The sequence below is a fragment of the Alligator mississippiensis genome, chromosome 13 (genome assembly GCF_030867095.1).
Source record: "Alligator mississippiensis isolate rAllMis1 chromosome 13, rAllMis1, whole genome shotgun sequence".
In the NCBI taxonomy this organism is placed as follows: Eukaryota; Metazoa; Chordata; order Crocodylia; family Alligatoridae; genus Alligator; species Alligator mississippiensis.
In genome coordinates, this window is record NC_081836.1 from 54,264,119 (window position 1) to 54,285,294 (window position 21,176).

The 21,176-nt window shown below is 53.7% G+C and overlaps 1 protein-coding gene across 7 annotated transcripts in view; it reads left to right on the forward strand.

The window, feature by feature from the left end:
* Window positions 1–21,176, forward strand: part of MPRIP (myosin phosphatase Rho interacting protein) — a 132,791-nt gene that overhangs the window by 12,454 nt on the left and 99,161 nt on the right. For 6 of the 7 annotated variants that reach the window (XM_059716797.1, XM_059716798.1, XM_059716800.1 and 3 more), the window contains exons 2-3: window positions 4,561–4,638; window positions 8,209–8,274. In XM_059716797.1, coding sequence (XP_059572780.1) covers window positions 4,561–4,638; window positions 8,209–8,274 — 144 coding nt within the window. Of the gene's footprint in view, window positions 1–2,330; window positions 2,409–4,560; window positions 4,639–8,208; window positions 8,275–21,176 lie in introns of those variants that run through there. The other variant, XM_019494645.2, reaches the window with a different exon arrangement.

Consider the following 21,176-nt stretch of genomic DNA (forward strand, 5'->3'; position numbering starts at 1 on the left):
CAATGAAGCCCCATGGCTCTGGCAGGAGCCTTGCTGTGCACATTTTCTGGCGTGTTTGCCCCTGCCAGAACTTTTGGTGGCAGAAGCAGCCTATTGTAGACAGCCTCTGTGTCTCTAGGGGCCAGCCTGCATGGGGTATGAAGCCAGGACAGCGGTGTGGGGTGTAAATCGCACACCCGGTTCCATTCGGAAGCTGCATGCAGACACTTGTTCCTCCAGCATGCAAGCCTCCGGGTTCAGTGCAAGTTCAGTCCACTCTATCAACTTGCCTTAGCTAAATCGATATAGAAGCCCTGTGTGGCAGGGGCATGTGCTTCAGGATTAGAGTGCTTTTCATATTGATTTAACTAAGACAGTAACAAGCAGAAAAGTCGTATCATAGGAAAGACTTAAATTACCTTGAAATAAGGGACTCTTCAGCTTGTAACGAGCATCAACACATAGGCTTTAAACCAGCCTGACTTGTGGTGTGACTTACAGTCAGTGCAATTGTCTCTGTTCCCTTTCCTCTGTAGACAATCCCTCACTGGCTTAAGCAAATCCAGATAAGCTTGGTTTAAACAGATTCCAGGGTTCAAGCAGTCTTTTGTGTCGGTTTAACCAAACTGGTTTGAGAGAGCATCTTAGGTTGACTTCGTGGGAGCTCCAGGGCAATCTCTTCCTGAATAGGGAAGCAGGCGTGGGGTGTGAGTTTCTGGCTGTGCCATGTTGTTGTACGTGGATATACAGTAGGGAGTTAATGCGGAGTAACTAGCAGGCTGTGCGGTCATGTCCCAGTTTACTTTGCAACAAGAATTACTGTGGGATAAAGTGTGTAGAGGTATTCTGAGCCTAGGAGCTGAGTGGGAGCAGATGGGGGGAGCTGTTAGCCAAACAAGAGATGCCTTTAGTGGTAGCTGGGGAAAGATGGAAAGCACCCAGCTGAGCAAATTAACCACAGCCTGCTTGGAAGAGAGGAGGCTTGGATTTGCCCTGAGGGGTGGGGAGCTTGGCCTGACAGCTCAGAAAAAGACCTGGCATTGATCTGCAGAGCTTCGTAGCACCTTCCAGCACAAGGATAGTTCATGGCTACTCAGAGGAGCCTCTTTTTGCCAAAACAGCCGCCTCCCTTACGACACCTCAGTCATTTAACAATGCAGGGTAGCACTGGTGCTAGTTATACTTTGCAGTCCTATAATGACATTGATGGAGGTACTCAGATCAATTTGTAGATATCAACCCACACACCACCCCTGGGAAGGTGCTTTGCCCACCACTGAAATGCAGCCACTGATGGGGTGGACCCCAGGAGCTACTTAGTAGCTTTTGGGAGTTCAGGGCAGGAAGGAAGGGAGAGAGGTCTGAGTGGTTTTAATATGGTTCTAACATGCTTTGGTTGCTTCCTTTCTATTGGTGTGATGCTGTGTTGAAAACCAGAGTAGGACTTGCTTACCAGCTCCTGCTCTCTCTTGATAAAGAGGATAGAAGAGGGGAGGGAAGGATGGTCTCCCAATGCAGGTGAATGGGCTGAAGGTTACAGCTGCCGCATGGGGGAGAGGAGGCTTTCTGATGCAGCACTTCTCACTTCCCAACATCTTGTTACTGTGCGTCTATTGTGCTTCTGTGACTCCCATCTGTGCAGTGTCTGAGCACTTTCTGTATTCCCTGCCTCCCCTTGAGGAAGGACAGGGCTACTAGCCCCACTTTGTAGATGGAGATCAGTGAGACAGGGATTTGGCTGGAGTCGCATAGGAAGTCTGTGTCAGGGCAGGAACTTAAACCCTGGCCTTTTGCCGCCCCGCAAGTGTCCAGATCTGATGCACTGCTTGAGTGCTGTGAAAGTGGCATTTAAATCTCTCAACTGCCTGTTCCTTCTTGACTTTTGTCCAAACTGATAGAGGGTTAGAAAGGCAACCTTGACAGTGGGCTGGCCAGCTTCAGTCTCTGGTTCTTGGGCTCCAGCAGCACCACGCTGCATGAGATGTTGGCCGTGACTGAAGCTGTGCCCTGCCTGCAGATGGTCCTGGACTGTAGTGATACCCAGAAGACAAGTGAGTCTGGGCTCCAGAGATCTTGCAATGGGAACATGCTGTTCTCCAGCTGAGATGCAGCCTGTCTGGGAGCAGGTGGGTCATCAGGAGATAGCACAACGAGAGAGCAGGCTTGGCAGGTGGAACTACCTCCTAATTACTCTGCTGGTAAGGAGTGGCAGTGAGAGGCGGTACAGTCAGGGGATGAGCACGCTGGGGCGTGGGAGAGGACTGGGTGGAAAGGTAAGCTGGGGTGGGGCGGGGGTGCGTGCTTGCAGCCCAGGGAGGAAGGAGACGGGGAGACCTGGCTCATCTCAGGGACAGGAGCTGTGAGACATGGTCAGACGCCGAGGGGCTCTTGGCCGTGCCGCTGTGGGGGAGGAGGGTGCAGAAATCCAGGTGAGCTGTGAAGTGCAGGTTGGGCTGCTGCTGGAGAATGGAGGGCAGGGACCTGATGGAGGTGTCTAGAAGGGGTCTGGGGTTTGCTGGGAGCCTGAACGTTTGGGGTGGGGTGGGCAGAAATTATAGTACTTGACATTTCCTTGGAGGCTTTCTGAAAGGGCTTCCCAGAGTTCAGGTTCTGCACAGGGGAGAGCAAAGTGGGGAGAAGACTGGCTGGGGTGTGGGGGTGATTTGGGTTTACACTGTGGTAGTGTTAGAGCACCTGGCATTAGGAGCTGTACAGACATGCAAGAGAAGGGTGTTCCCCAGCCCCTGGAAGGTGCTTTCTATTTGGTGGGGGAATTTTTGAACAGCAGGTTTGGAAGCTGAGGTGCTAAGGATGGTGGCAGACTTGTCAGCTGCAATTGCAGGAGTGGAGAGGAGGAATTTAGGTACCGGGTCTTGGATGCTGGCTTTTGGGGGGTGGCAGAGCCTCTGTGAGCCTGGAGAGATGGAGTCGGGAAGGATGGAGGGAGGCTGCAGGGAACAGTCCTAAATGTACCCCATAACCAAACTAAAGACCCAAACAAAACTCTTGGAGAAGGTCACCTGCTTCTCAGGCAGTGACAGGATCTTGTTTCCCTGCTCTTATTACAAGCAACACCTAATATTACCACATTGCTGAATGAGACTGGGGAATAGCTGTACCATCTTCCTCCCCTGTATGTGCAGCATAGAGCCTCCCTCTCTTGTCAGACCCTGGACACCTCGTGTGTGCTGCAGCTTTGGACATAAGGGTGATTTTCTTCTGCTGTTTGCATGGATTTTTCCCCAGGGAAATTTTTTTTTCTTTTAATGTTGCAAAACGCTACAGGAACTGGCAGCAGGCATCCTGAATAAGGGGTGGGGTGGGTGGGCTGAAACTGCTTGGGTGTCTGCTTCTATTGGCAAGGCTTCATGGTGATGGCATTGCTTTAAAACAGGCTTTAGATTATCAGCCTGCCTTCACCTCTCAAGTCTGGTGCATGCAGCTCTTGCCCCTGCCGTGTCTGTGATTTCCACTTCTTCCATACCGCATGTACACACGCTGGTTGTGGTGGGTCTGTGGTCACCAGCTGAGTGTCTAGCATGTTGTTCCTTGGAAAATGGCACGTTCAGTGGATAGGAGTTAAAATGGGGACAGAATGAGAAGGGGGCCATGTTGATAGCCCAGAGCTTTCCAAGGAGAAAATCTCAGAAATGAAGATTTGACTTTGGAAGATCTTCAGGCTGCTAAAAAAGAGTGTGTGTGCTCATGTGTGTACATGTATGCACAGTGGTGCATGTGTGTACTTGTACGTACAGTGGAATCAGAACTTCCATTGGGAGCTTGTTCCTCCTCCACCAGTGAAGACACTAGTTCAGGGAGCTGAGATCTGCTGCTGCTCATTTATTTCCAGTTGCTCTTTCTTCCTCTTTATTGCTATTGGCTGCATGGGCCATTTTCCCAGGCATTGAAGTGACAGGGAGGGCCCCTTCTGTACAGGAAGGTGCCGCTTGTCTGCATTGATGGTGGGGGGGTGGGGTGCTTTTCCATACAGTCTCCAGCCAATCCAGGAAGGCAGCCAGGCCTGAATTTCTCCCTTCTGCTTTTTATTAACAAAAGATGTGGCTCTTCAGGAGAGGTTGTTTTTCATTGAAGAGTATCTGGAATAAGAAGTTTGCTGGAGCAGTGACTTGATTTCTTACCTCTCACTTAAATTAGCTGCTGTGGAGGTCACTAGTCTCCCAGTGCAGAGGTTCATAAGGGCTACAGGCCCTGATGGGGCAGGGGGTGTCTCAGAACTGTGGTCTAGTTCCCTCATGACCTGACTTTGGCCTGCCTCCTGTCCCATGGGCCTTCCCCTTTCTCTAGAGGTCTCTCAGGGTTGCTCAGCCGGCCAGCCGCTATGGCAGGATTGAGTAAGGGTAAGCATGGCCCTCCACCTCCTCCCAGGATCTAGAGCATGAAGCTCAAAGCTGTTTCTAGCCAACCTATCAGCTGGATTAGTAGATTCTTAATGAAGCATCCAGGCCTCCCAATGTCCCATGGGCTTGCCAGAACCAGCCCTGAGCTCTCTCAGTAGGAGCTCCCTCAGCACGCCTTGGTGTGGTGACTGTCTGCCTGACTGGTCTTTCTGCTCCTTTGCAGGCGAAGCCCATCTACGGCGGATGGCTCTTGCTGGCTCCGGAAGGCACCGACTTTGACAACCCCGTGCACCGATCCCGGGTAAGGAAAGCAGCACCTTTGTCCTTGCTGTCACGGTTGCAGTTGTGATGGATGGATAAAAGGCTGCCTGGGTGGGCTGGTGTGGGGAGGAGCTGGGCTGGGTGGGGGGTGGAGGAGGATAGGCTGGAAGAGAAATGCAGGGAAGAATTCCAAGGGGTTCATTGCTCCTTTGCTGGTCCTGGCTCCTCTTTCCCTTATGCTCAGCAAACAGACTCAGTCCCACGTGTGCCCTGCTTTACTGTTGTGGGGGGGAGGCTTGATTAATATTGTGGGGATGGGGAAGGTGACATATCAGCTGATGGGCAAAACGTCCTGTAATTGTGTGCCCAGTGTGTGCATGGGGCAAATGTCAGTGGAATATCCCTTAAGGTGGACTTCTCTAGGTAGGGAGCTCCTTTAGGGAAAGGCAAAGGTATAGCTGTTCTCTAATACTCCCAGTGCAAAGACTGTGGATAGAGCTGGATTTTGCTGTCTGCACCTTGCCTGGGTGGTGGGCGAGAGAGGCCCTCCATCACAGTAGCACTGTGCAAGTAGAGTAGGGCTGCAGATGGCATCGGTGCTATCATGAGCAGCAGTTTGTTCCCAGCTCCTCTGAGCTGGAGAGACTGGCCAGATGGGCTTGGCTGACTGTAAGCTGCCAGCCAACCAGGACTCTCTGCCTAGTGCTTCAGCTTCTTTCCTTTCCCTCCCATAAAGGGTGTGTGGCTGCAGAGCTGCATCCCATGGACCACACATTGCTTTTGCCAACTCTGAATGATGTTTGCACCTGGCTTTTGAATCTGCTCTCAGCAGGAAGCCAGGCACTGTATAGGCACATGCCAGCTGGTGCATGGATAAAACAGACCTAGGGTGCCAGGGGTTAATGGCATCAGGAAGGATGTAGCCATGGTTCTAGCATAGATCAGAGCTGGGATATAATCATGGCCCCTGACTCCTAGCCCAGCTCCTGATCCCTGGACCAAGCTTGGCTCTGGCCCTGAACCACAACCTGCCCGCTTCCCCTCCGTGTGTTTCTGGGCCTGAATCTGCAGCCAGGCTGGAGCAGGGGGAAGGTGGTCTCTTGCCTGACCTGACCATGCTCCATGCTGATTTCTCCATGGAAGGAGATCTGTATTAGCAGGCAAGTGATAGAGAGAGCTGCCATGGATCTAGAAGCAAGTAGGAAGTTCCCAGCTCTTGGGGCAGCCTGCAGCACTGGTTGGCAGTTGATATTTGCCCTGCAGATCTGGATGGGCATGGTGCATGGGTGTTGTGGGCATTGAGTGAGCATGCCCTGTTTGGGTTGCTGCAGTGACGAGTAAATAAGTGTCCTGACTTAGCTGGGGTTTGGAGCCCTGGGGTAAGAGCTGGGGATACTATATGTGTGTTTTTTCTGACTGATCAAGAAAGTTGGATCCTCCTCTTGGCTGCAGCACCCATCAAATTGCAGGTGCCTTCTTGCCACATCACCAAGAGCTTCCTAGTGCCCAGGTAGATGTGGACAAATGTGATCTCATGCTCTACCCTGTCCACTGCTTTACCCTCTCTTGGTGTGGGGCTGGCTGTTGAAGCCTATACGGAAACCTGGTGTAGTGGCTTGGCAGGGTGGTATGATAGTTGAGGAGATTATTTCTGCCTGGAGTCTTGTGCACAGGAAGGGTAGCCATCCATATGGCTAGGAGTAGGGAGGGAGGTGTCCAAGCTGGCTCAAAGCTCACGACGCAGCTACATCTTGGGCATTGCTGGAATAATTTATGATGGAGGTGAGATCCAGCCTTTTGTGACCAAAGCCTTAATTTGATCCCTTCCCCCCACCAGTTTGGAAGGTTCCTGGGGGATTGGTCTGAGCCCATCTGCAGGGCTCGTCAATCTGGGCAGTGCAGTGCCTGGCAGGTAATGGGTCCCAAAGGATTTACAGTTCCCAGGTGCTGGGAGCAGCAGGTTGTGAAGATGGGGCTGTTTGGAGTGTACAAACTTCCTGCAAGCTGGGACTTTGGCAACTTGCAGATGGACTAGGGAGCTTGTACTTGTGTCTCCGTCACCCACTTGGAGCGTTCCAATGGAGCTGTTAAATAGGGCGGTGACTGCAGGGTGCCACTCACTGGGGCTGTGTGGCCATCCCATGCAATTGTGGGAGCCATCCCAGCATTGCCTAGAGACTGTTCTGGTGAGATCTGCCAGCTCTGGGCCATGGAGTGGGTGAAGGAGTGGGAAAGACCTTGCAGTCCATGGTGATTTGCACGGTCCCAGGCAGGCTGGACTTCCCTCCCATGCTGCAGGCAGAGGAGATGCCAGGATAAACCCAGGGCAGGCAGGGGCTGAAGGTCAGAACAACTGAGGCCAGTTTGGTCTCCCACAGAGCAGAGGCAGGCAGTGGGCCAGGCATCCTGGGAAGCTGTGGAGGGGCTGGTGGGGTCTTTCTGGGAGGAAAGTGAGCTCTGCTCTCTTTCTAGGCCAGGTTTTCCATTGGGGTCTGGATTTTTTGGCATGGGGGTAGGGGTGGTCAATCCCAGCCGTCCTGCCCCTCTAGCCCCTGTGCTCCTCTCCCCTTTCTCCCTGCTGCTCCTGTGAGCCGCCAGTCCTTCTGAGCCACTTCCTGTGTTATCTGAGATGCTGCAGACATAACTCAAGATTTGCCAGCAAGGGGAGGAAAGAAAAACCCAGCTTCTTTTTGGATGCCCATGTAAGGAAGTCAGGCAGTAAATCAGCTTCAGAAAACTCAGCCTGGTGTGATCCAGGATCCCCCAGCCTGGCAGGATGGCCCGGTGAGAATGGTGCTTTTCAAAGCACCCGTCCCCCGTGACGTTCATCAGCATGTGCCAGAAGGGAAGGCTGAAGGGTTATGCCTGGCGAGGGGTGCTGGGAACAGGCTCCTGCTGGGCAGATGGAGCTGGCGGGCCAAGCAGCTCTTGTGGCTTCCATGGCTGAGTGCTGCCAGTTCTAACATGGCTGTTCCCATGTGGCCTGAGGGGTGTTGACCTCGGTGGCACCCAGCCAGATTGTCTTTGCAGTCTGAGGCAGTGGCCTGGTGAGCCAGATATGCTGAAGTGTTGGGCTAGAAGAGGCTGAGTTCCGGCCTAGATGCTCTTGCAATAGGCTTCCTCCTTAGGAAACCCTAAAATGCTGAGCACATCCCAACCCAGCCCAGTGGTCTTCATGTCGAGTCCATTCTGCTGGTGCGAGAGCTTTCTCTTCTGCAGTCCCTGTCACTTAAAGTAGCTTCCTTGTTATCTCTCTGCCTTCTTGTCTTTCCCTATTCCTGGTTTCTTCTCTTCCTATTCCAGGTCTCTCTCTTTTCCTTTTCTCTCCCTTGCTTGGACTGTCTCTGGTTTTGCAAGCAGGTGAGCAGCCCTGTGAGCCAGCAACTGCATACAACTGGCAGCAAAGCCTTTTGGGTGCTGTACCTTGATGGGGAGCTATAGAGTGCAGTGTCCGAGCCAAGTTGTCCTGTGGCTGGACTTGTCGTCTGTGAAAGGATCCAGCTCTCTTCTTCTTACCTGGGAGCAGGGAGCCTTGTTTTGTTTATAATGGTTTGTTAGCCTTAGAGAGAAAGGAGCCTTGAATAACTGGCCTGTGTCTTTCCTCTTCCAGAAATGGCAGCGCCGATTCTTCATCCTCTACGAGCACGGCCTCCTGCGCTATGCACTGGACGAGATGGTAAGTAGTGCCTCCTGCTGTTTCTTTGAGGGTAGCTTGCCTGGGTCATAGGCTGGGCCCTGAGGTGGAGGGCTGCAAGGAGGGCAGTCGCAGCCCATGGCACACTGGGTAGCTGCTCTGGGAGCGGTTTGTGGTGGCTGGCATGTTGAGGTGATGAGGGCTGAGAGAAATGGTGCCAATTGCCTGTGGAGCTGGAGACGCGTTGGCAGGACCCCCTCTGACCTGGTGATGAGCGTAGGGATGGGGGAGAGGCCTTGCACCATGAAACTTACTGGCACCAGGCTTCTCAAGAGCATGGCAGACAGTCCCGGGTTGTGGGGCATGCATGGCACATTGGGCCTAATGGGCAGGGTGAGCGGGCTTCCACAGCGTATTGCTCTGTTACTTGCAGTCTCCTCTTGAGCCTTGCCCTGTTGCATGTGGTTCAGGCATTTGGCCTATCTGATGCTGGTCACAGAGGTAGGGCCTGAGGGCTTGCCAAGCATCCCAGCTTAGTTGGAGTTTGTCCTAGTCTCGTTTTCAGAGACCTCCTCCACTACCATCTCCAGGCCCCAAACTGCTGCTGTGACCCTGTGACTCCTTTGCTGTGTTGGAGGAACTCTGGTTCCAGCTGGAAGCACATGGGGTCTGTGTGGGGATACTTGGTGTGCCCCCCATGCTCCTTGGAGGCAAGGTTGAGTAGGGAGTGAACTGTGTGCCTCAGTTCGCCTCACCATCCCAATCCTCGGGGTCTTTTCTGTTCCTGGTGCCCGCAGCTTTCCTTGCTCCTGGCTGGCGCATCCCAGCTCCTGAGCGTTGGGCACTTCTGTTAGCAGTGCCCACAAAAACTAGGTCAGCTGGAACGCTTTCCTGCTTCCACAAAGAGTCGCAGCCCTGTTATCTCTGCTGTCGTTCCTAGTTGCAATTCAGACACGCTCCTCTCTCTCCGGTCTTCAGGGAGCTGGGAGGCTCGGAACAGCCCACTTGGCTGCGCCAGAGCAGCTCCTGCATGATTGGCTCAGGTTGCACATCGATCCTCGAGGGGATAACAAGCCCCTGGAGTTTTACGTCTGCCTGGACTTGGTTTAATGCTTTGCTGCTCAAAGCAAGGCAGAAGGAGGTGTGCGTGTGTGCAGATGAAGGTGTACTGGGATGTGTGTGTGCATGCCCATAGTGTGGAGAAGAGGCAGCAGATGCACACGTGTATGATGTGGGTGCTGTGTGCTCAGGTGTGGAGCTGTGCAAGTCCGTGGTATGGAGGAGTGGGTCAGCCCCGCCGAGCCTATCTCCCACATGCATCCCCATGGGCCCAGCTTGCAGCCCAACCCTGAACTGCTGTCAAAGTGGCTGACAGGTCCCAGCCCAGGTCCCAGCTGTGCAGTAGGTGAGACCAGGAAATCCCCCAGGGCTTCTGGTGGACCCATCCTTGTCATCACTCCTCTGCACAAAGTTCACTCATGCCTCCAAAGGGGACAGTCCTTGGCTACTTCCCCATTAACGCCCCACCCTGGGGTGTGCCGGGGGGTGAATAATATGCAAGAATTTGGGCCTGTATGTGAGAGCAAAGCACACGATTTCCAAAGTATCTGGTCTGTTTTGTTTTCCTTTGGGGGTTGAAGGTTGATCCAAGCCCCCTAAATAATTTGGACAGCTCAGGCAGGAGCAAGAGAGACGTATAATAAATTTGTACTCTCCCAGCAACCTAGTTCCTCACCGGGGTAATATTTCATGGGGTGATACAACAGGAAGGCAGCTCTGCTGGCTGGTGGGGAAGAGGCCAGACTCCCAGGAAAATCCCTGGCCAAGTGGGGAGGATTCTGGGAAAGCCGACAAGTCCTCCGCTGGCTTAGTGGCTTTGCAGCTTACCCCGGCTGCTTCCAAGGCCATGCGGAAACTGGCTTGTTTTCATAGGCTCTGAATTTCTGAACTCAGTGACAAGTGCGTTGGCAGTGTGGGCAGGCAGTGGGGTCTGGCCTCCGTTCTTATGGTCTCCCGATCCTCCGTGTTTCTGATGTCTTTGGGCACCTCTGAGGGAGAGCCTGTTGGGTGCTCCACTGCTGTTTGGAATAAGTCCCCCCCCTTGCCTCGTGAAGGGTGTTGGCCTCCAACATCCCCTGCCTTAGACTGTTGCCCGTTTACAAGGGTTTGCCTGGGCGCACCTGGATAAAACCCTTCCTTTGTGTTGTTGAGGGCTGAATGCAGCTCCTTAGCTTTTGTGGGAGGGCCCATGGTAGCTAGCACAGCCTGTGGGCAATCTCCTCCCATGGGTGCACTGTTTTTGTGAGCTTCAACATACCTGGCATGAGACTAAAGGGGTTCCCATCCCCTGGCCAGGGTGGTGGCTCTGTAGTTAGAGGAGAACTCCCCTTAGCTGCAGAAGCTGGTGCCAGCCTTGGACTACTTGTGCTATCCTCTGAGCAAGAAGGGTGAGGAAATGAGTGTAGAGGGTGGAGGAGCCACGAGTGGTGCCCCCAACTCCCACCCTGGGCTCTGTCCCCTGGTACACAGCCCCTTGCACCTGTAGAGGATGGCCAGGTTGAGTTCTGGTGTCTGGGCGTGGAAGGGTGTGTGGTGGCTGGCTGGAAGCAGTCATGGCTCCGGGGTGCTCTCTGCTGCAGGGGAAGTGCCGTGTGAGCTGTGAAGGGCAAAGGGCCTGATTTGCCAGGCATCTCCAGGGCCGGTGGGGCTTGAAAGGGAGAGGTGGAAAAACAAACCAGGGGAAAGCACGTGAGCCTGCAGTGTGTATATGTGTGCCTAAGGGATGGGCCAAATCCCTTGCCTAAGCCAAGGGCAGCCCTCTCTCCCCATCTGACAGCTGGGTTGATTGTTCTCCACCTCCCCTTCCAGTCAGCTTCTCTTTTGCAGGTGAGGTGCGTGCAACAGAGGAAGAGGAAAGGTGTGAGTGCCACCAGTATCTGGGCTGCAGTCCTGGCCTATGGGGGTCTTATTCCCAGCAGGAGGGTTCAATCCCCTTCTCCTGGGTGTGGGTTCCTCAGGTTTGGCACCTCCTGATTGTGCTGGTAACAGGCTGCAGAACCGGAGCCAGCTTTGGCGACAGTCAGACTTGTTGGTGAACACTCCTGTCTGCGGTCTCTCCCCCCACCCCAGGGCAATTGGTGGCTGTGTGAGAAGTCACCCCCCATAGCATTTGGGCCTCATCCTTCAGATTTTGACTTCCGAGCAAGAGCACAGCAGGTGACATCCATCTCTTGTCTGGGTGGGGGGTTGGGGGTAGTTGTGTCTTGTGGGCAGTGTGCTGGGGGAGAGACCTGGCTAGTAGGGGTGGGTGGGGATGGTGGGCTCCATAACTGTGAGTGCCATGAACTGGGGCAGGGGGTGCCAAGGAGGGGCTGTCAGTCTATCTGTGGTGAGAGGAGACCCTGGCCCTGGGTGGAAGGGGATGGGGGGATAGATGGATTGGGGGTTGGGCCTGGTTGTGTCCCATCCCTCCTCCTCATCTGAGGCTGAGCCCTCCTTGCTGCCTGGGCTGACACACCATGTAAAAATACCTTCCTGACCTTTCCCAGAGATTGATCCTGCTGCCTGCAGGCCTCTGGCTGGCATTCAGGCTGCTTTAAAGGTATCGCTGTGTTCCCAGAGGATCCTGCTGGAGGCTGCAGCACAGTGACAGCCAGGCTTGCTGGGGTCTTGCCGTGACCCTGCTGGGCACCGCAGTGGGACTGGAAAGCTTTGGGCTTCCCAGTGGCTTTGGCTTTGCCCTTCTCTTTGCTGCCCTGAGGCCCCCTCTGGGTGCTGGGAGTCCATACTATCGCAATGGGTGCCTGCCCTGAGACATTGCTGGGGCCCAAGACAATGTGGAGCAGTGCAGCGTCTTGTCTTGAGCCAGACCCTGGCCCAAGAGGAGAAAAGTCATGTCTGTCTGCCACGCTGTGGCCAACGGGGAGAGATAGGAGTGGCTGAGCCTTCTCCTGGGACCGAGTATGGGAACGTCGCCTGCTGAATGTCCTCTGTGCGAGCCTGGGGGAGTTGTGCTTGCAGAACTGGCTGTCCTGGGACTGGCCACATCAGACACTGGATCTGTTACCTCACGGGTTGAGGAACATGGGGACCCTGCCCCCCTCCCCTGCCTCGCTTCTCACTCCCATTGCTTGCCTTGTCCCTGAGCCAGGCCTCTTCTGGAGTCTGCGAGGGTTTGGCCAACCCCAGATCCCTCATTCCAGCAGTGGATTTATGCCCCTCAGAGCAGACCTGTGTTATCAGGGAGTGGGGACGTGCTGAGCTGACTGTCTGTTTCTGACGTGCTGGGAGGCCTGTTTATAGCAGGGACAGAGAATTTCTGTGTGGGTTTTCTGCAGGTCCCTCTGGGGAGGTCCCATGCATTGCAATGGAAGTTTCCACTCAGGGTCCCTTGTACTTCACAGACCTGACCCTGCCAGGATCTTTTTAAGGAAAGGTTGTTGCTACACAGACGGCATCGGAGCTTTCCGGGGATTGCGGGGATGCACTTGATCCTCTCCGCATTAAGCGCAGTGGCTTCCAGCCCCTCACGGGGAGACAGGTGGCTCCTGGTTTCTGCGGGTTCTCCCTTTACTGCCTTTTCCAGTCACTTGCTCTGTTGCATCCAGCATGTCTCATACACAGCGCAGTGTCCCTCCTTTATCACTGCTCTAGGAACACCAGTCCACCACGATCCATACAAGCTGCAGAGGAAAGACATACAGCCCAGCAGAATTGGGAATAACATCTCCCATCATAGGGCGTGTGAATCAGGACTCTGGCTTTGGCTTTTCAGGCCATTGTATTCTGTCTTTTAAGTATCAAGGAAAACCTGTGGCAGGGGCTGGAGAGCCATTCTGTAAATAATGGAAATTAATTTCCCCAGGCTTAAGGGCTTGCTGCTTGCGTGGGGAGTTGTTATTGGGAGTAGCTATTTGAGAATAGCTTCCTGTGTGGGTGCTCCTATTCAAAATAGGAGTGCCTCATTCTGACTGATGTTTAATCCACTCCCAAATTCGGAACAAGAAGCTCATATTTAAGGGTAAGAGCATCTGCACAGAGATAATTTGAGCCCTGTCTTGCACCTGAATGAACTTCCCTGGGTAGGTAAGCCTAAAGGCCTGGCTTCAGTGTAAACACATGCTGAGTGTTTTGCCAAAGTGTTTGGCTGAAACAGGGCCTAAACGAGGGCTTCCAAAATGCCCCTGGATTTATCCAGGCTCTACCAAGGTGGACAGAAATTATGGGGGAGAGCAGACTGCAAAGGGGAGGGGGATCGCAAAGCAGACCATCAGCATTATCAGCTCTCCAATACATTTACTAGTTTAATAGTTGCAGGAGCCCCTCAGTCTCCGTTGCCACCTTGGTCCTGGGATTCCCTTGATCAGGGAGTCAGATCTTGTATGACTTGGGACTTTGAACCCCGACCCTGTGTGTGTGTGTGTGTGTGTGTGGTGTGTGTGTGTGTGTGTGTGTGTGTGTGTGTGTGTGTGTGTGTGTGTGTGTGTGTGTGTGTAAGAAGGAGAATTTGCTTCCTTCCTTGGCAGGAGGGGACGTGTGTGTGTGTGTAAGAAGGAGAATTTGCTTCCTTCCTTGGCAGGAGGGGACTTGCAAGCTCCAGTTCCACAAAGAGCATCCGTCCATCTTCTCCCAGCTGCAGGGGGAAGGGAGAGAAGCTGCTGTTGTTCCTTCCCCGGCAGCAGCAGTTGGATTCCTGCAATTTTCTCCAGCGGCCAGGCCTGGCATGGGCCCAAGCAGGAAATGACAGCAGCGTGAAGGTGCTGTCTTTCATTCAGGAGGACTTGGCGCAGCTGGAGGAGCCGGGGGAGGGTTGAAATAGGGCCAGAATCTTAAAGGATCAGGAGTCCTGTACAAAGAACAACCCAAAGTTGGTGCCTCTTCCCTGCCCCCACAGCCAAGTCACTGGCCCTGGGTGCTGGGAGGGCTCCAGCTGTAGCTGGTTTCTAGCAGGGCTGCAGCTGTGCTGAGCCAGACCTGCTGGTTGTGGGGCTGAGGCAGGAGCCTTGGGGGGGGGGGGGAAACACAGGTTTTGTCCTCCCTGGTGGCTGGGTGCTGAGCAAGTGCAGGTTCTGCAGCCCTGCTCTCACAGCAAGGCCTGGGCGGATCCCGTCTCCTGGTCACGGTCAGTCACAGAAGACTCTGGGCAGGCCTTTGAGGATCTTCCAAATGTGGCTTGGTCAGTGGTCTGGTCCTTCAAACTGCCTCCCACATCCCCAGTTGCTTCATGGGGTTAGCACGCTGCCCTGCGTTAGGTCGGCCTTGTCTGTTGCTGCCTAATCCACGGTGGCTGCAGGCTGTGTTTTTGAGTCGCTGGTGGTGTCTGTAGCTCCTAGCAAGGTGCCAAGCGGGGGCTAGTCTTATCTGCTGTGCTTCTACTTGCCTGTTCAAGGCTTGGCCCCAGCTCAGGAGCTGAAGGCTGTGGATGTAGGCAACTGGTCCGCTCCTGAGCAGTGCTGGGCTGGCCCTGGAGGGGCACACGTGGAGCAGAAAATAGCATTTGTGTGGCCTGCACATTCAACCAGGGAGCAAATGCTTTCTGAGCTGCCTCCTCATGCTGTCATGGGAAGCATGAAGCCCCCTCCATCCCTCTCTGTGTGAGCATCCAGTGCTCATCCCCATTCACATCTCCCCTGTGGCCTTCTCCTTTCTCTATATTGGGCCATGTCTGGCCTCTTTGCACTCTTCTTTGTATGTGTTTATTATCCCCTGGGGCCTCTGTTAGCAGGACTGGTGCTGGCAGACTCCCATGGTAGGCAGCAGCCAGCGGGCACAGAGACCTACATGGTACCAGGGGAGCCTGTTAGCAGCTGGGCAGAGACCTCCCAAGCAGTTGCAAAAGGGTATTGAATTGCACGGAGCTGAACCTGCTAGACATTAATTTTGTGGGTCTGGCAATTTTGGCTCCTATTAAAAGCCCAGCAGGGAGAGTGGCTGGAAGGCAGGAGAAATGGAGCCGAGTTCTGGAAGATGATGGCAGAGGCATGCTCAGCTGTGGAGGAGGGAGCTCCGCTGGCTTTGCCTCTGGCCACTCTTGCTGCTTATTTTTAGTGAGTGACATTTGTTTATCCAACATTGCGACAGAGAAGCGTTTTTTTGCAGAGCATGCATCCCAGTAACCTTCATATAGGCATCCTGTAGCAAAGGTCACATCTGTTTCGGAGCTGGGGTCAGGAGCTAATGAGACATGGGCCTGTTTGGAATGGGGCAGGGGGGTTCAGTGTGTGTATGCGTGCACAGGGTGGGTTACAAGAACTAGCAGCATGCATGTTGGCTATGGTTCTGCTGCATCTCTCATGGCTCCTTTGCGAGGCTGGGCTGCTGGTCAGCCTGGGTGCTTATCCAACTGGCTGCTATCTTAGGCATCTTCTCCTTCAATCCATTTTGTAGAAACCAAAATATCATCCGACCATCATCTGCTGGCAAGGGGGCATCTTGTCTGTTTGTGTCTTGGGAAGGCTCTGAGTTTAGATGCGTCTCCAGAAGATACTTGGCACTGGAGCCTCTGACAACTGTCCACTAGGAAGCAAAACAAGTGCACATTCTCCGCCTTCCAGCAGCTGAATTTGGACAAGATGTAATTGGAGTTGGCTTCACATTCTCCTGCTAAGCCCTTCTTGGAGCAGGAAGCAGGGTGGTCTTTGCCTGAGGCTCCAGCAAGGAGTGGCATTGCAACAGGACAGTGTGTCCTTAGTCTTTGTCCTCCTGTGGACCTGGGATCAAATCCTAACTTAAGTCACGATGAGAAAATGGATGCTTAGTGGCCTTCTAGGCTCAGCCGTGACTCATCTCGGGGTTGGTTTGCAGCACCTCCTTGGGGGCAGATTGCAGAGGGCTGACCAGGTCAGCACAGAATAGTGTCTGACTGGATGGTGCGGGGGCGATTTGCAGGGTGTCTGGCCAGAGGGATGCTGCCTGTACTGCAGTCCCATCGTAGCTGCAAGCAAAAATGGCACAATGTGTCCCCCTTCCTCTCTAGAGCCGGGGAGACGGTGACGTGGCCTCATTTAAAATAGCCGTTTGGGGCTTAGTCATGTGCCGGGATGTGCTGGTTTTGTGATATGATGTGGCCACCTCTCATTGATCCAAGGCCTTGAATTCCTTCTTTCTTGCGGCTCCAGTCCCCCAGGGTCCCTCGGATGCCGGGCCAGTTATGTGTCTCACCACATTCGAACAGCAGTTAGATTGGTCCATGTTGTCTGAGGCTTGCACGAAGCTTCCTTTCACAGCTCTAAAACCCACATGACTGCCCGCTTTGTCAGGGGCTGGAAGATCCTGAGAAACGATTCCTTCTCTGGAGAAACTCCGTCTGTGTGACGAATGTCGTTCACTTGCCATGAGGCCTGTCTGGGAGCCAGATGTTTTGCCTTGTTATGTTTTATTGGGTGAGTTTTTATGATGGACTTCAATAGAGCAAGAAGCCAGCATGACGGCTGATGGAGACAGGGGAGCAGAGATGCCCAGGGGATTGCTAGTGGCCTCTCCTTAACCTAGACCCGGTTTTGTTAATTGGGGAGAAGCTTTTGAAGACAGTCCATGGGTTTTGGCATCGGACTCTGGAGCATGCAGGTGCAGGAGGAGCCAGTGGCAGCAGCCAGTTGTGCCTGGGTCCGTGCTAACATCCCAGTGGGAAGCAGAGCAGCCCTTGTTGCTTTAGAGCTGTCTGTAAGGCTCCCTGTGCTGAGGTTCTCCTCTTGCGTGCTCTGAGCGCCCTGCTCCAATTCACTTGCTCTCCATTTCTTTTTAACCACTCTGCTAGAAATGAACCTCCTACAAATTGCAAGTCTGTCCTGCTTCACAGCCTTGAGGGCTTGGCTGAGAGGGCTTTGAAAGGGCCTGCCGTTGTGGGACTGCAATGGTTTCATGGGCTGGCATCCTGGCACAGCACCAGGAGGCTTTAAAAGCTGGTCTGTCTAGTGGCCAAGGCTGTTTCTTCTTTACTCTGCAGGGCTGAGCATCATTGAACTGTCTTGTTGCTGGCTCAGAGGCCACAACTTGTCTTTCTAGGCATTGCCCATAGGCCCTGTGGCTACTGGAGTCCTATTCCCCTTTCTCAGCCTGGAATGCCAACTTGAAAGCCAAATCTGGGACCTCAAATGCAGGGGCAGCAGAACAAATAAACACACATGCAGACTTGTAGGTGAAGGTTTCAGGAATCGGCACTTGGTGTGAATACTGCCACTGGTTTTTCTCCCTGTGCTCCATCAAACAGATCTTCTGGCCTCTGCTGCTGGGAACATGAGAGATTGCCCTGGGGTAATAACAGGGCCTTGCTGCCAGCAGTGACCACCAGTTGGCTGCGCTCGGTGCTCTGAGGTTTGGAGGGAGAAGGCTGCACACAGAGGGAAGTGCTTGCCTTTGGGGTCAGTGCTGGTGACTCCCGTTTAGTCTATGGGAGACCCAAGTTACATTCCCATGACCACGGTCCAAAAGCAGAAAGGACAGAGCAGGCATTTACCTGGAAAGAAATGCCAACCCACTGTCCGCCCACTCCTTGTCCTGCTGTTCCTTCAGGATAATTCTCCTGAGCTCCAAACCAATTAGGCTCCAGCTGTACCCACTCAGCTTCTGCTCCCACTCCTCTGCATTGCCCTTATTTCTGCATAGCTGCCCTCATTGCAAACTCCACTGGGAACCCTGACCCATTCTGGGGTGCTCTGAGGAACTGGCTGTCATGGGAGGCCACGCTCCTAACTGTAACAGATTGCCAGTTGTGTATCACCTGTGGCCTGGGATTCACTGGCCTGAAATGGCACTGCTGGTTTGGGAGGGGTTTAGGAGGGCTGATGGCGCAGAAAGACTGCTGCCTGCTATCGCTGTGTAAATGGAGGCCTGTCCCATGCAGCCAGCACTTCCTGGCAGACTTGGCACAGGGGACAGGAGTGGCATGGGTGTGTGTGTGCTCCTAGCTGACATTCCTTCTGTCCTAGGAGTGATCCTCCTAGGGCAGGAGGGGAGGGCATAGGAACATACAGTGCTGCAGCCCTGCTATGCCTGGGTCTCCTGGCTTCTCAGAGCCAGCCCAGCTCCCAGCACAGCGCAAGGGAGCTGCAGAGCCCTGGACGGAGGCGCTTCCAACCCCGGCTGTAGATTGAATTGTTCTCTCAGGTGATTGGAGCAGTCCACAATGGGTGATGAATGCCCTGCTCTGCTCTCGCTGCCTCAAGATGGATCATGCATGCCTCTGGCTGGAGCTGGCATGGTGCTGGCAGGCTGTATCCAGCGATACCAGTGTTTTCTAGGTTAGCAGCTCAAGAGGCTGCTGCCCTCTTTCCTGCAGGGCAGGTATGGCTTGGGCTTTCCCACTCTGCCTTGCCATGGCAGAATAAGCATGCCACTTGGTCTCCGTGTCTCATTTCATCCTGGGCCTCTGCTGCTGCTTGCTTTTGAGGAGGATTATTTTGCAGTACCAGGGACAAGCATGTCAAACTCATATTGCAGACATTTTTATGGCTCTTCTGATTTAAAGCAGGGCCTGGCTCTTGCAAAGAATACCGCTGCTATTCAGCACTCAGCTTGAAAAATAAATTCCTGCCCAGATTCTGGGAAACTAAAACCAAAAGTCAGGTGTTTTGGGGGAGCCTGTCAGCATGCCTGCTCCCAATGCTCGGGTGAACAAGCTTGCTCAGACACGCAGAAATTCCTTGGTCCAAAGCTCTGGAATCAGCAGAGGTTGCACTGCTTCCACCTCCCGCCCCCAAGCCGCCTGCCTTCCCCGTGTCTCTCTGTAGCTGCAGGGGGTGGGAGTGGGTGGATGCACAACCGCTCGAAGTCACGTTCCCATGTAAAAGCAGCAACAATGATTTTAGCTCTTAGCGGTAGCTGGTTCATGTCATTTCCAGACTGACATGCTGGGCTGGCTGAGGTAAAGGGGCTGACACGTTCCCCATGTGGAGGATTGGAAGGGTAGAAGGCGCTGCTTATTGATTCAGGGATCCAGGAGGAAGATGCAACTCTCCTGCCAGTCCAGCATGGGAGGGTCCTGCAGAGGAAAGAATCTCTGTAGTGGCTGAAGGCTACACGAGCCAGTGAACTTCTGTCCCTCTGAGATGCTAAGTGACAGGAGCTAGGCATGTTTTGTGCCTTTCCACCAGATTAGTAGATCATTTACATGTACATCCTTTACTCCCACGGTCTTTTGTGCATGCCTTGGGTTTTTGATAGGACTATGATATAGCAGGAAATGGTTGTAGGTCCCTTTCCTTCAAGTTGAAGCCTGGGAGTTGATTTACAAAGGCAGCTGCTCCCCAGCACAGGGGGATTGTGCTTGTAAGGTCCTCCTCAGACCATGGCAGGAAGGCTATATGGTATGGGTATCGTGAGAGTTAGCCCAATAAGACCCTGGGCCTGGATGAGGTCTCCTGGGCCATCATAGCCAATCTTTTTGTGATCGCAAGCAGTCATTCTCCATGTGATTATCCCCTTCAGCTGTTCAGCCCACCACAGCTACAACATCCTGTGGAAAAAGCCCCTTGCATGCCACAGATGAAGCAGAGGAGCTGCAAGCACCTCCACTGCCTTAGCACTGCAGTAGCACGTTTTACCCTAACCAAGTCCATGTGAGGTGATCCAAAGAGGAGTGGGACCTCTGGTACAGAAGAAAGCAAAAGCCCCTGTGGAAAAGCAGTTGGTCTGGCAGCAGACTAGGCGTCCGAGAGATGTGCCAGAGGTTGCACTGCTTAGAAGAAGGCTCCGCTTAAGGGAACAGATTGTGGAAACAGCCATGTCCTGGCTGAATGCAGATAAACGAGCTGCTTTGAGAGGAGGAGCAAGGGACCAGCTCCAAACTGCTGTGCTGAAGCCCCCCCAGCTGCAGTGTTATTCGTCATGGACCATTTCACCCCAGGGACAGAGCTTCGGCCAAAGACCACTGGCACCCTCCGAGCTCTGTTGGGCTCTGCGTGCCATGAACCTCAAGGTTTATTATGCTGGTGCCATCTGCCACGCGTTGAGTAGGCCTGGTGGCATGAGGCCGGTGTGGCTCAGAGATCCTGGGGGAAGTATCCTGTGGCAGGGGCTGGCATGAGAATGGTGTCAGCTTAGGGTGGAAAGCAGAACTGGGAAGATGGACCGTGCCCAGGCTACATGAGTGACGAGCACAGCAGCGCTACACACTTGCCCTGGCTTTTGTTTTGATTGCCGCTGCCTATAATTAGGCGTCTGGAGCGCTTTCTAAACAGAGTTCTGCTGAGTGGAAATACCATCATAATCCCTGCTGGCTTGTAGAGGGAGAGGCCGCGCACGGTTCAGGGCTCGTGGCCCTGCATTGAGCTGGGGTTATGTCGTCTGCGCCCTGGGGAGTCCGACTGGTGGTTAGAGTAGGGAGCTGGGTGTTAGAGCCGCTGGGTTCCTGGCCTTGACTTGGTGACTTACCCCATGCACTTGGGCTGGTCCTGATCTCTGTGCGTGGGTTTGCTCCTCTGTCAGGTAGGGATTGTGGCCCTCTGTCACTGGGGGGTGGTGAGGTTTGGCTGTCACATGTAACACTTAGTTTGTTCATCCTGTTGGAATCATTGTGTCGCTAATGATGAACCTGATGCTGCCTCTTCCTTCCATGTGTTACATCTACTTAATTGTCCCTTTAAGCCCTGTTGCAGGGGGGCAGTGACCTGGTGGGCTGAGCAGGGGTTTTGGCATATTGGAGAACCTAGATTTTGCTCTCGGCTGTTCTCCTTGCTAGCTCGGTGAGCGCAATATAGCACTGCGCTTGCTAAAAGTGGGGCAGCACTTTCATCGTGAGACTGTCACAGAGTGGCATCTGTGACCTCTGTTTCAAAGAAGGGTCAAGGAGATCCGAGTCGTGGAGATGCATTAGCTGCCTCCATGGCACATTGTGTGGATCGGTTCATGTCTGGGGTGTGCCCTGTAGCTCTCAGCCAGCTTGAGAAGTGCCAGGTTAGGCTGGTTTTGAATGTGCTCCCACTTTAAGCCTTTTCTTGCTGCCCTTG